Here is a 12,692-nt window from a genome sequence, read left to right as displayed (position 1 = left end):
ACACCCCTGGCCAAATGACATTTTTTTGTTGATTTTCTAAGTGACACAATTTCTATAGAGAACATGCTTAAATATCCCAGTCCTCTATAGATTTTAGTACACAATTCCTGTCTATTCACTAAACTTAACATATTGGGAAAAAAGATGCCATAGCTTTTGCCCAGGCCACATTTTATGTTTCATTTTCCCCTCGGTATGTTAAATTCAACAAATAAACACTAATTGTGCATTAATACGTGTAGAAATGTCTGCTCTGTAGAGGAACTTATTCAATCAACCAACCAGGTCATTTGATCGGGGTGCCTACACTTATGCACATGGCTGTATACAAGACACATATCTATTTATAACCAAAATAAGTAACATACATACATACATACAGTAACATATACTTTACTATGTACAGTTGCATATAGCTAACATAATTTATTAACTATTTTATGGCAATTAGAATAATGAGTCTTGAGATTATTACCTGAATAATAAGTCAGTTTTTGAGGGGTTAAAGCCACATGATTTCATGTTCATACTTTTGGGTAATGGAATAATCTTAGAAGGAAAAAAGAACATTTTACTTAATGTCATGACAAATGAAGCCCCATGAAGGAAAAAAAGAGGAAAATGAAGTGAATTTAACAGCTAGTGATTTCCTAACGCTTTAAACGACATGCTTCCGAATGCACTTAGCAGAGCCTGCAGAAAGAAAAACATCTGAAAAAGAACATTTCTCATTCTTTGGCAGTTCAGCAATCAATCTCAAAGTCAGTGTTAAGACGAAGGGACTGAATACGTCAAACAACAGTGTAGAGAGAAATATGCTGCATCAGAAATCACACACTACCACACTGAACTAGACAAAACTAGTACACCAGCTTTAGACGTCCATTAGTTTAATGTATAATAAACTTTTAAAAAGTGTAGTTTAGTAAAGGGAATGAGTTCATGAGTTCAATGTAGAACCATTTGCTTGCTTAAATGGTTTATTGCATGGTGAAAAAGTTCTTCAGATTGATGAAGAAGGTATATGGTTCTATATAGAGCCTTGTTGAGAATGGTTCTATATAGCACCATAAAGTGGTCTTCTGTTGTTACAGCTGTGACATTGTAACAACAGAACAGCTCTTTTTGGTGCTATACTCTGAAAAAAGACGGCTCTTCAAGGGTTCTTTTGTAAAGACATTGGTTCTACAGTGGGGCAAAAAAGTATTTAGTCAGCCACTGATTGTGCAAGTTCTCTTACTTAGAAAGATGAGAGAGGTCTGTAATTTTCATCATAGGTACACTTCAACTATGAGAGACAAAATGAGAAAAAAAAATCCAGGAAATCACATTGTAGGATTTTTAAAGAATTTATTTGTAAAGTATGGTGGAAAATAAGTATTTGGTCAATAACAAAAGTTCAACTCAATACTTTATAACATAACCTTTGTTGGCAATGACAGAGGTCAAACGTTTCCTGTACGTCTTCACCAGGTTTGCACACACTGTAGCTGGTATTTTGGCCCATTGCTCCATGCAGATCTCCTCAAGAGGAGTGATGTTTTGGGGCTGTCGCTGGGCAACATGGACTTTCAACTCCCTCCACAAATTTTCTATGGGGTTGAGGTCTGGAGACTGGCTAGGCCACTCCAGGAGCTTGAAATGCTTTTTATGGAGCCACTCCTTCGTTGCCCGAGCGGTGTGTTCGGAATCATTGTCATGCTGGAAGACTCAGCCACATTCCATCTTCAATGCTCTCACTGATGGAAAGAGGTTTTGGCTTAAAATCTCACAATACATGGCCCCGTTCATTCTTCCCTTAACACGGATCAGTCGTCCTGTCCCCTTTGCAGAAAAGCAGCCCCAAAGCACGATGTTTCCACCCCCATGCTTCACAGTAGGTATGGTGTTCTTGGGATGCAACTCAGCATTCTTCTTCCTCCAAACACGACGAGTTGAGTTTTTACCAAAAAGTTCTATTTTGGTTTCATCTGACCACATGATATTCTCCCAATCCTCTTCTGGATCATCCATATGCTCTCTGGCAAACTTCAGACGGGCCTGGACATGTACTGGCTTAAGCAGGGGGACACGCCTGGCACTGCAGGATTTGAGTCCCTCTCGGCGTAGTGTGTTACTGATGGTAGCCTTTGTTACTTTGGTCCCAGCTCTCTGCAGGTCATTCATCAGGTCCCTCCGTGTAGTTCTGGGATTTTTGCTCACCGTTCTCATGATCATTTTGACCCCACGGGATGAGATCTTGCGTGGGGCCCCAGATCGAGGGAGATTATCAATGTCTTCCATTTTCTTACAATTGCTCCCACAGTTGATTTATTCACACCAACCTGCTTGCCTATTGTAGATTCACTCTTCCCAGCTTGGTGCAGGTCTACAATTCTCTTCCTGGTGTCCTTCGACAGCTCTTTGGTCTTGGCCATGGTTGAGTTTGGAGTCTGACTGTTTGAGGCTGTGGACAGGTGTCTTTTATACAGATAACGAGGTCAAACAGGTGCCATTAATACAGGTAACGAGTGGAGGACAGAAGAGCTTCTTAAAGAAGTTACAGGTCTGTGAGAGCCAGAAATCTTGCTTGTTTGTGGGTGACCAAATACTTATTTTCCACCATAATTTACAAATAAATTCTTTAAAAATCCTACAATGTGATTTCCTGGATTTTTTTTTCTCATTTTGTCTCTCATAGTTGAAGTGTACCTATGATGAAAATTACAGACCTCTCTCATCTTTCTTCAACTTGCACAAACAGTGGCTGACTAAATACTTTTTTGCCCCACTGTATATGGAACCATGAAATCTTAAAGAAACATCTGCCTGATTAAAAGGTTCTTTGCATAGTGAACTTTATTCTTCTGATTAATGGAAAATATGTTGTAGATGGTTCTATATAGAACCTTATTTTGAAAATGATTCTATACAGCACCAAAAAGAGTTCTTCTACAGTTACAAGCTTGACATGCTTAAATAGTTCTTTAGATGGTGAAAACGTTCTTCAGACTGATGAAGGATGTATATGGTTCTATATAGAACCTTTTTTTAAATGGTTCTATATAGCACCTTCTATTTATACAGGCTTGACATCGTAACAACACACTATTATAAATGATGGTTCTTCAAGGGTTCTTTAGTAAAGAATATGGTTCTATATAGCACCATGAACACACAAAGAACCCTTTACATGACTAACAGGTTCTTTGCATCCTTAAATGGTTCTTCAGATTGATGGAGAATATGATGTAGATGGTTCTATATAAAACCTTTATGAAAAGGGTTCTATAGCACCAAAAAGGGTTCTTCTTTTACTTTGATGTCAAGCCTGTAACAATAGAAAAACCCTTTTTTGGTGCTATATAGAATCCTTTTCAAAAAGGTTCTATATAGAACCATATAAAACACACCATCAATCCTCCATCAATCTGAAGAACCATTTCATGATGCAAAGACCTCTTTAATTATAGAACGAGTTCTCTTTTTGAAGTCTTTTCAGTGATACACTCTTAAAAATGGTTCTTCAAGGGTTCTTAAGTTAAGACAATGGTTCTATATCGAATCCTGAGCACTCCATTCATGATTAAATGGTTCTGTGTATTGTGAAATTGTTCTTCAGATTGATGAAGAATGTATATAATTCTATGTAGAACTCTTTTGAAAATGGTTCTATATAGCACCAAAAAGGGTTCTGCTATTGTTATGATGTCAAGCTTGCAACAATAGAAGAACCCTTTTTGTTGCTATATAGAACCATTTCCAAAAAGGTTCTGTATAGAACCATATACAGCACCTTCTCTATCAATCTGAAGAAGCTTTTCACCATGCAAAGAACCAAGTCTTTTCAGTGTTCATGGATCTATACAGAACGCATGATGCTAAATAGAACTATTCCCTTTACTAAAGAACCCTTGAAGAACCATCATCTTTCTGTGGCGTTTTCAAAGCGCTAGAGGCTGTGAATGAGTGAGGGTAATGGAGTTGGAACTGTCCACGTGCTGAAATCTACAAACAAGCTCCTGCCGAGTTCTTCTGACCGATACTCTGTTTATGTCTAACATAATCAGTATTCCGCGAAGTCCTAACTGACCAATAGTCACTGCCTGACCCTACAGAGCTTTCGTCTGTACGACACGAGCGAATGTTTTAATGTTTCTACTGTATTAATCTCAAAACTCCACCATCCAGTGCCACCCAGAGGAGGACGGCTTCGTCTCGGATCCTCTCAGCGTTTCTTCTTCACGCCTTTTTGCACTTTTTCTGCCTTGACTCTTTCACTGTATCTGGACGTCGAGTTCTTTAAAGCTGCTTCGTGGCAGTGACTTTTATCAGTGACAAAACGTGAATAAAAATGAGCGCAATTTAATGTATTACATCAGTACGTTTTGACATGTAGACCAATAACAGCCTCGCATAATGTGACGTAGATTCCCCAAAGGTCTAAAATCTAGCATTTCCAGAAAGAATGGAGAAAACAGCCTCTCTACTTTAATATATGTCCAATGTATTTCTAAAACACTGCATAATAAAATAGCTAAGATGTAAACAAAGTCATTCCTAGAGGTTTGGTGTGAAATGCTCTGTTCTAGAGAAGCTTACTGAGGCAGAACTGTTCACAGTGAAGGTGATAGGAACCAGACGTCTGAAGAGTTTAAAGCCTCTAAAAGCTCCCTCACTTAAAGTTTGTACATGAAATGGTAAAGAATATGTTGCCTGATGTTCGAGACAAGTTTTGACATTTTGACTTTTGAACTAAAATGATATTTTTTATGTATATATTTTACCTTATTTACATATTTTATGTTTTATTATATATATATATATATATATATATATATATATATATATATATATATATATATATATACAGTTATAATTATTTTTTATTCATGGCGGAGGAGTACATGCAGGGCGTCACGAGGCTAAATAGTCCCCAAAGAAAGCTGCTTTTTTTCACACTTACTACTGTTTTAGCATTATCAACAAACCCTGGTTCCTATCACCACCACTGTAAAAAAAAAAAAACAACAACATTTTTTTCAAAGTAATTTTGGACCAGTTCTGTTGGTCCATCCATCATGAAAACATAATCAATATAAAAGTCAGCTCTCATTTTCAAACTGAAAATTAAACACCTGTTACGAGCTTCTAATATGACAACGACTATGAGCTACTTTTATTCGCGTGCATTGATCTGTAATAGGCCAATTGACTGATATCGATCTACGGACACGGACGCATCTTCTATTGATTCGTCATGTCTTTTCTGCACTGATTAGTATGTAAAGACCACCACTGCAAGTCCATTGCTCTGTGTAGTATGAGTAGTATACAGTATACATGTATGTATAGTATGTATATGGTAGTGTCCGCTTGTGGACGCGGCCGTGTTCTTCTGCAAAACAACACAGTTCTTACCAAAAAGAAACAAACTGAAAAACATCAGTCGTGTCGATATTTTAACCTTCAGCCTGCTGACAGATCTGAGTCATGTACATTCACGGCGCTATTTTTCCAGCATGTTCTTCTACTCGCTGTGAATGATGTTCAGGCGAAACTTTGACCACCCACCAGCACCACACGCGCAATGCACATCCTGCATGGGCGAGCTTCTCCCTCCCGTGCAGGCAGGCGCTGGTGGAGGGGTGGAGGGATGGAGGGGTGGAGATAGAGCAGCGCACCGCGCCTCCTTTTACACGCTGGATGCTGCTCGGCGCGCGCACACACTCCGCCTTCCAGCCACATGTGCGGACCGTCTCCAGCTCCGCGCCCATGAGCTCGCGCCCAACTCTGCTCTTCCCCTCAGTAGCGCCAGTGTGAGGAGCGGGTGCGCGTGGCCGTGTCCCCATCCCTAGACCTCCCGTAAAAGGCGTCCTTCTGGTCCGTCTTGCCGTGATCTGGCCTCCCCCACCAGCAACCCACCCCTACTTTTGCCCCCCAGCCCCTCCGGCCACTCATGGAGGGAGACGTTATGGACAAACTGGACGACATGGCTTCGGTGTACGAGTTCGACCCGTTCACGGGCAACATTCCCGCCACCAAAGTGGAGATCACCGTGTCCTGCAGGTAAGCAGATGTTCGATGGCCATCACTTAGAAAGTTGCTCCCAAGTAATTGTTGTTATTTTTTCGCATGGTTCTCATTCAGGTTCTCCTCATCCTCTCTGGTGTTTCTCCTAACTGGTTTAAGCTCTTTTTCTAGGTCTTTGATTGGTAATGTAGGTTATCAGCGTCAGTGTAGGTCTAATTCAGTGCTCGGTTGGGGGGTTTACATCAGGAAAGTGCCTCCCTTGAGCTTTGGACTGGTTTTGGGTGGGGGCTGATGCCTGCATGCCACCGGGGTGTGCATGAATTATTCATGTGCTACTGTACATTTACTGTAGAAATATGAATGCTTATGGACTGTAAAGCTGTATATCTGTCTATCAGCCTAGCTATATATATGACCACCTCCTTGTTTCTACACTCGTTGTCCATTAAATCAGCTCCACTTACCATGTAAGTGCACTTTGTAGCTCTACAGTTACAGGCTGCAGTCCGTCTGTTTCCCTGCATACTTTGTTAGCCCCCTTTTACCATGTTCTTCAATGGTCAGGACCCCCATAGGACCACCACAGAGCAGGTATTACTTAGGTGGTGGATCATTCTCAGCACTGCAGTGATACTGATGTGGTGGTGGTGTGTTAGTGTGTGTTGCACTGGCATGAGTGGATCAGACACAGCAGCGCTGCTGGAGTTTTTAAACACCTCAGTGTCCAGTCACTGTCCACTCTATTAGATACTCCTAGCTCGTTTTATCTACCTTGTAGATGTCAAGTCAGAGACGATAGCTCACCTGTTGCTGTACAGTTTGTGCTGGTCATCCTCTGCTCCTTCATCAGTGGTCATAGGACACTATTTTTAGTCCAGCAGCGACACTGAGGTGTTTAAAACTCCAGCAGCACTGCTGTGTCTGATCCACTCGTACCAGCACAGCACACACTAACACACCACCGTGATGTCAGTGTCACTGCAGTGTTGAGAATGATCCACCACCCAAATCATACCTGCTGTGTGATGGTCCTGTGGGGTCCTGACCACTGAGGAACAGGGTGAAAAGGGGGCTAACACCTACTGAATTGAAATGTCTGCGAACTCTTATTTGAACACTCACAAGCCAAGATGAATACTGATTTGTAGATCTGCACAATGCTTGGAAATACACGTTATATCCTGAATGTATGCATAACTATTTCAATGTAATTTTAGCATTGAGATTAAATTTATATGATTATATATGACAGCAGATTGTGGCAGTACAGTGGGCTGTGCTGTTTAACTGAGGAGGCTGCCTGTGTTATTTAAGAGCTGAAATGTGTAAATCTATAAAGAGGTGTGAAATCGCTAGCTGAGGGGCGGCATCGGTGGTGAATAACTGTGTGGTCTTTCTGATTCATTGCACCAATGGGCATGATGCTTCAAAACATGCTTGTGATGAATTTTGGACTCCTGCATTTGGCATTCACATCTGCTTTCTACCCGGTTCTCTGCTTTTCTTTCATTAGCATTCTGTATACATCAGTCGTTTCAGTCTTATGTGTAGACACCTTTCTGCCAAACCTTTTAAAAGAACGATGCGTCTCTTAGCAGAATCACATTTCTACAGTCATTCCTGCTGTAAAATCAGAATTTTAGTGTGGTGGTTTCTAACAGGTTGACCTTGTCCTCTGCTTTGGCGTTTTCCACCCAAATCGCTGCTGTAACACTGCCTCCCACCCACTGATCTGAGCAGCCAAGGCCAAGTCCCACACTGGATGGCATCACCCTGTTACTCTGCAATAGGGCCAGCTACGCCCTCCCACGTTCAGACCTCAGCCAGTGAAAGAGAACTGCTCTCAGATCATCAACAAGGAAACCCTTTAAGGATTTTGATGTATACTACTGTATAGATAGATTCATTAATGAGCCAATCTAGATTTCAAGGAATACTCCAGCATTTTTTAGCTTAATCTTTATCTACCACATCGTTAACACGTGGTCAGTCACCATGAGTAGTCATTTTTCAGAACACAAAACCCATTGACTCGAAATCCATTCATAAATGAAGGCACTATGCAGGTTCTGAAGCACTCCAAGCCAATGGACAGGTGAATGAGTTTCAAGTTAACATGTTTTCTGTCTAAATTATTGTTAGTGGAAATCAGCTGTACGCTACCGATGCAACAGACAGAGATGAAGTTGAAAAATGCAGAATTATTAGTCTTACGGTGACTCTGTGATAACATACTCTCTCCTTTCTTAAAGGAATACTCCAAACATTTTCAACCTAATCTATATCAGTCACATCTGTGGTGCACAGTCTATTACCATTACGATTACTGTCCAGATTACTGACAGCTTTCCCCTGTACTTAGCAAAAAAACCGAAAAGCCACTGAATCGACACCAATTTTTAATAGAAGCCAATAGGCACCGAAATGTTCACACTCTTTTTGAAGCAGAAGCATTTGATGTCGTATGATGTATATAATTCAATAAAAATTGAATTATATACATTACGTACTTTACATTTATTATATTAATTACAACATTCACTCTCCGGTCCATACAGTTTGTACACAGTTGTATGCAAAAGTTTGGGTGCCCCTGGTTGAATTACATGCTCTAAATGAAAATCAACAAAGCATGTAAAGAGAATACATTTCTGCACATTTTAGTGCACAATGGCTGGTCATTCGCTAAATTTAACATTTGGGAAAAAAGCAAAAAATGTGGTGTGTACATATTTTGTGTTTTATTTTTTTTCCCAATATGTTAAAATCATAAAGTAAACTCATAAAATAAAAAGAAACTCGCAGGGAAAAGACATATTTGAGTTTGTTCCCTTTAGAGGATGTCGTAACTTATTTGCACTTAATAAATCAGCAAAACATGTCATTTGACTGTAATTTTGTGTACGATGTGGAAACTAAGCAGCCTGTTTAAAATGTATTGTTTTTCTGATGTCACAACAAACAGTGCATTTACATATATATGCTTTTTCTGCCTACAGCATTTAAGCCCTGCTGAAGGTATAAAGAGTGTTTCAGCTTGAACTGCTTTTTAAATAAGGCATAATACAGGCCAGCCAATCAGAACAAAAATAATTTACATATGCCAGTCTTAAAGGTACAGTAACAAAAAAAAAAACAACTTTCTGAATTTAACTGTCTAAAATGGTCATGTTAAAATGAATTAGGGCTGTTTTTGGTACATAAACCCACACAAACATTTTGGAAACGTAAGTGTAATAATAAAATACAAGTAAAATGTAGTATATAGGCTCTTTAAATGAAATGTAACATGGCTTTGTGGTATTCCACTCTGGTCCTCATCTGTGGTCAGGAATTCCTCTTTCTAGCTCTCTCTGGAACAAGCTACATATACATTATAGATGAAATTGCCTGCTGGGAGTCAACACTCCTGACAATCTTCCACGCTCTAGTGACACCCTGCTGTGAATGCTGGTGCAGAACGTACGTTTAAATGACTGTGTTTACTCAAATTTACACTGCATTAAAAAGATGCCTGCAATGTGTTCGATTGCCTCATTTAGGTGGTGAGGATGCATAATGAATTGGTGGAGCATATTGGTCATGTGGCTGGTCAGTTCTGTTCAGACTAAAGAGCCCTTCTGATGAATGAGGAGAGGATAAGAGTCAATTCTGTGCTTCTGTGAGATATTTTGTGTGTGTATGTGTGTGTGTGCATATTTATCACTGCACCCACCCATATACCATTTATCCCTCGCTTGAATACAGAACCTTCATTTGTTGCTAACATATCTTTAATCAATACATGGCAATGCAGACCTGCTGGAGTACATTGCGACCTCCATTGAGGATACATTACAAGTCACAGTAGCAATGAATAATAAGTATGCTATGCATTGGCAGGACTCCAGTGCTCACTCATTACACAAATCTCTTCTACCCTGTATAATAGCAACCATCTATTCTCTTTGTAAGCCTACCATTACAATGTCTTCCATTGAAACACTAAAGCACTGCTATTTCTGTTCACAACACATGCTCATTATAGCAGATGGCATAAATAAGGTCAAGAACAGTGTTTAGTGGTTACTATTAGACCCCTCTGTGCTCGTAAATATGTATCATTAACACCAGAGGCTATAAATTAACATATATAACCATTCAGTCATGAATCTAATGGATATAGAGACTTTATATGGTTGTTTCTTTGTAAAACTTCTATGCCTATTGGATCAAATAATAGTATTATTCTGTATATATGTCCATAATTTCTTTTATAGAGCCAAGAGGATGTCTTATCAGATTAAATCAACGTTATGTGCATGCATAAATCAACAAGACTGGTGAAAATTAAAGAGCTGATGGTGGTGGGTGGTGGGTGGGGTGATGTGGTGGGTGTGAAAGTGATCGTATCATCTAAACAGCTAGTTGTTCAGATTTTTTACAGTTATCAAGCTATTTACCTAGCTATTCAGATAGTTATCTAGCTGGCTATTCGGATAAGCATCTAGCAAGCTAGGTACCTATTTAGATAGTTACCCAGATAGCGAGCATATATCGGTCCCCTGGCTTGATAAGGTCAGCACCCCACTGACTGCTTGCCACTGCTGGTCCACTCTCAGACCACCCAGATTACTGTCCTGCATACAAGCTCAACTAGTTTTCTCTAATTAGTTTTTTCTTAAAATCTCTTCAAACAAAAAAAAAAAATATTTTAAATGCACACAGACTTTTATTTTGGAAAATAAATTTATAGACAAATATTACAAACAACTGAAAGAAAAAAAATAATGACTAGGCCTAAAATAAAATGATTTCATAGAAAATATTGTTGCCGACACTGTGCTAAATTCAAACTATTAAACTAATTTACAAAGTGTAACTAAAGAAAAGAAGGAAGGAAAAATCAGTAAATTGGACTCTGAGTGGAAAATGAGCGATGATAAGCAAAGTTTTGCCTATTACTCTGCTTAACCACTGGTGGGCCGCCAGGAAACTCTGAGCAAAACGCGAGTGGACCACCAGCTCTGCCATCAGCGGCCACTGTCCTCTTGCTATCAGGGTATCTAGCTATTCAGACACTTCTCTATCTAGTTAGCTATTCAGATAAGTATTTATCTATCTAACTAGTTGTTCTGGTAGTTTTCTATCAATCTATCTAGCTTATCAGATGTTATATAGCTATCTAGCTAGCTATTCAGATGGTTAGCTATCTAACTAGCTATTTAGATAGTTATCTAGCTAGTTTTTAGCTAGTCAGATACCTCTCTAGCTAGCTATTCAGAAAATTCTCTAGCTAACTATTCAGATGCTTATCTCACTCTCTAGCTAATGATTTAGAAAATTATCTAGCTATCTGTCAGACAGTTATCTAGTTTCCTAGCATTCTATTCAGATACTTATCTAGCTATCTAGCTAGCTATTCAAATAGTTATCTAGCTATCTAGCTAGCTATTCAAATAGTTATCTAGCTATCTAGCTAGCTATTCAAATAGTTATCTAGCTATCTAGCAAGCTATTCTGATATCTGTCTAGCTATTCAGAACGTTATCTATTGTGAAAGTTTCAGCTAGCTAGATAGACAGATCAACAGATTATTAATTCTGCAGCAAAAAATGCTGACCATTACAGCTAAAATATGGACACTTTCAGTGTCAAAAAATATTTCCTGGAATTAATGCATTCATGACTAAACTCATGTTATGGGGATGGTTGGCACAGTGTTAAAAGGCCTATAGTTTCAAAAAATTATGCAAAACTGGAAAAAAGCTTCTATTTAAAACCAAACCACAAATATAAACATTAAACAGCAATGGAATAAGGTTTTTGAATCAATTAAACGGTAGAAATGTTTCATTTATTTTATCATTGCTTATACTGAACAGTGCAGGACAAAGTACACAATTCCTGAAAGTGGTGATCATGAAATGCCCTACAGTAATAAGAACAACTTGTTACAACTTTAATGTAGATTTAATATAAACACTGCATTCTTAATGCATTATTTAGTATGCTGCAGTGTACAATATTAAATGATATGTTTGTGATGATAGCCCTGCACTTGTGCCAACTAACCCCACTCACACAGTATTTACTTCACATTAGCTAACTAGTGTTACTTGCCCTTGGCTCTCAAGTCGTCATATATAGCTGCTGGCCATTTCTACTAGCTAAAATGAATATTTTAATAATATCTCAGTTTAAAACATGTCCACAATGACCTTATTCAGGAAGATGCTTATTTTTGTTTCAACACAAAAAATAAAAAGATATCCCACCTTTACAGATTGTAATGTTTAAAGCTTTTGGGAAAATGGATGAATGTTGGTTAAGAGGGCAGTCGTTTTTTTTTTAAATATTTTTGTAAGAGCTCCCCAGACCCAGAAATGAACACCGTGCCAACCAGCTCCATTCTCCCCTACCCATAACTGATGGAGGCAATGAATGACAGAGCAAATTAACAACCCACATGATAACTGATGGATTCAACCCATAACAGATTAAACTGCACATGTATTTTGAAGGCCAACAACTGAATACAGCCTTAAGGTTCTTTACAACTGGCTACTGGAATTACATCTTTCCTGATCAGTTTGAGGGACGTACGTTGCCATCTTATTTTGATCTGCTAATACATCTCACTGGGTGTTTGATGTTCCTTTTCAAAACTCTGGTGCATTCTCATACCCGATGCTGTAACA

The 12,692-nt window shown here is 39.0% G+C and overlaps 1 protein-coding gene across 1 annotated transcript in view; it reads left to right on the top strand.

Annotated features, from left to right (window-relative positions):
- Positions 1-5,801: 5,801 nt before the first annotated feature.
- cpne5b (copine Vb) overlaps positions 5,802-12,692 on the top strand; it is a 225,150-nt gene continuing 218,259 nt past the window's right edge. The window contains exon 1 of the mRNA XM_036559924.1: positions 5,802-6,048. Within this exon, the coding sequence (XP_036415817.1) occupies positions 5,939-6,048 (110 nt within the window). The 5' untranslated portion in view covers positions 5,802-5,938. The remainder of the gene's footprint in view (positions 6,049-12,692) is intronic.

The sequence above is a fragment of the Colossoma macropomum genome, unplaced genomic scaffold (assembly GCF_904425465.1).
Source record: "Colossoma macropomum unplaced genomic scaffold, Colossoma_macropomum, whole genome shotgun sequence".
Taxonomy (NCBI): Eukaryota; Metazoa; Chordata; class Actinopteri; order Characiformes; family Serrasalmidae; genus Colossoma; species Colossoma macropomum.
Note: the sequence above shows the minus strand (reverse complement) of the source record. Positions and strands in the feature narration are given on the sequence as shown.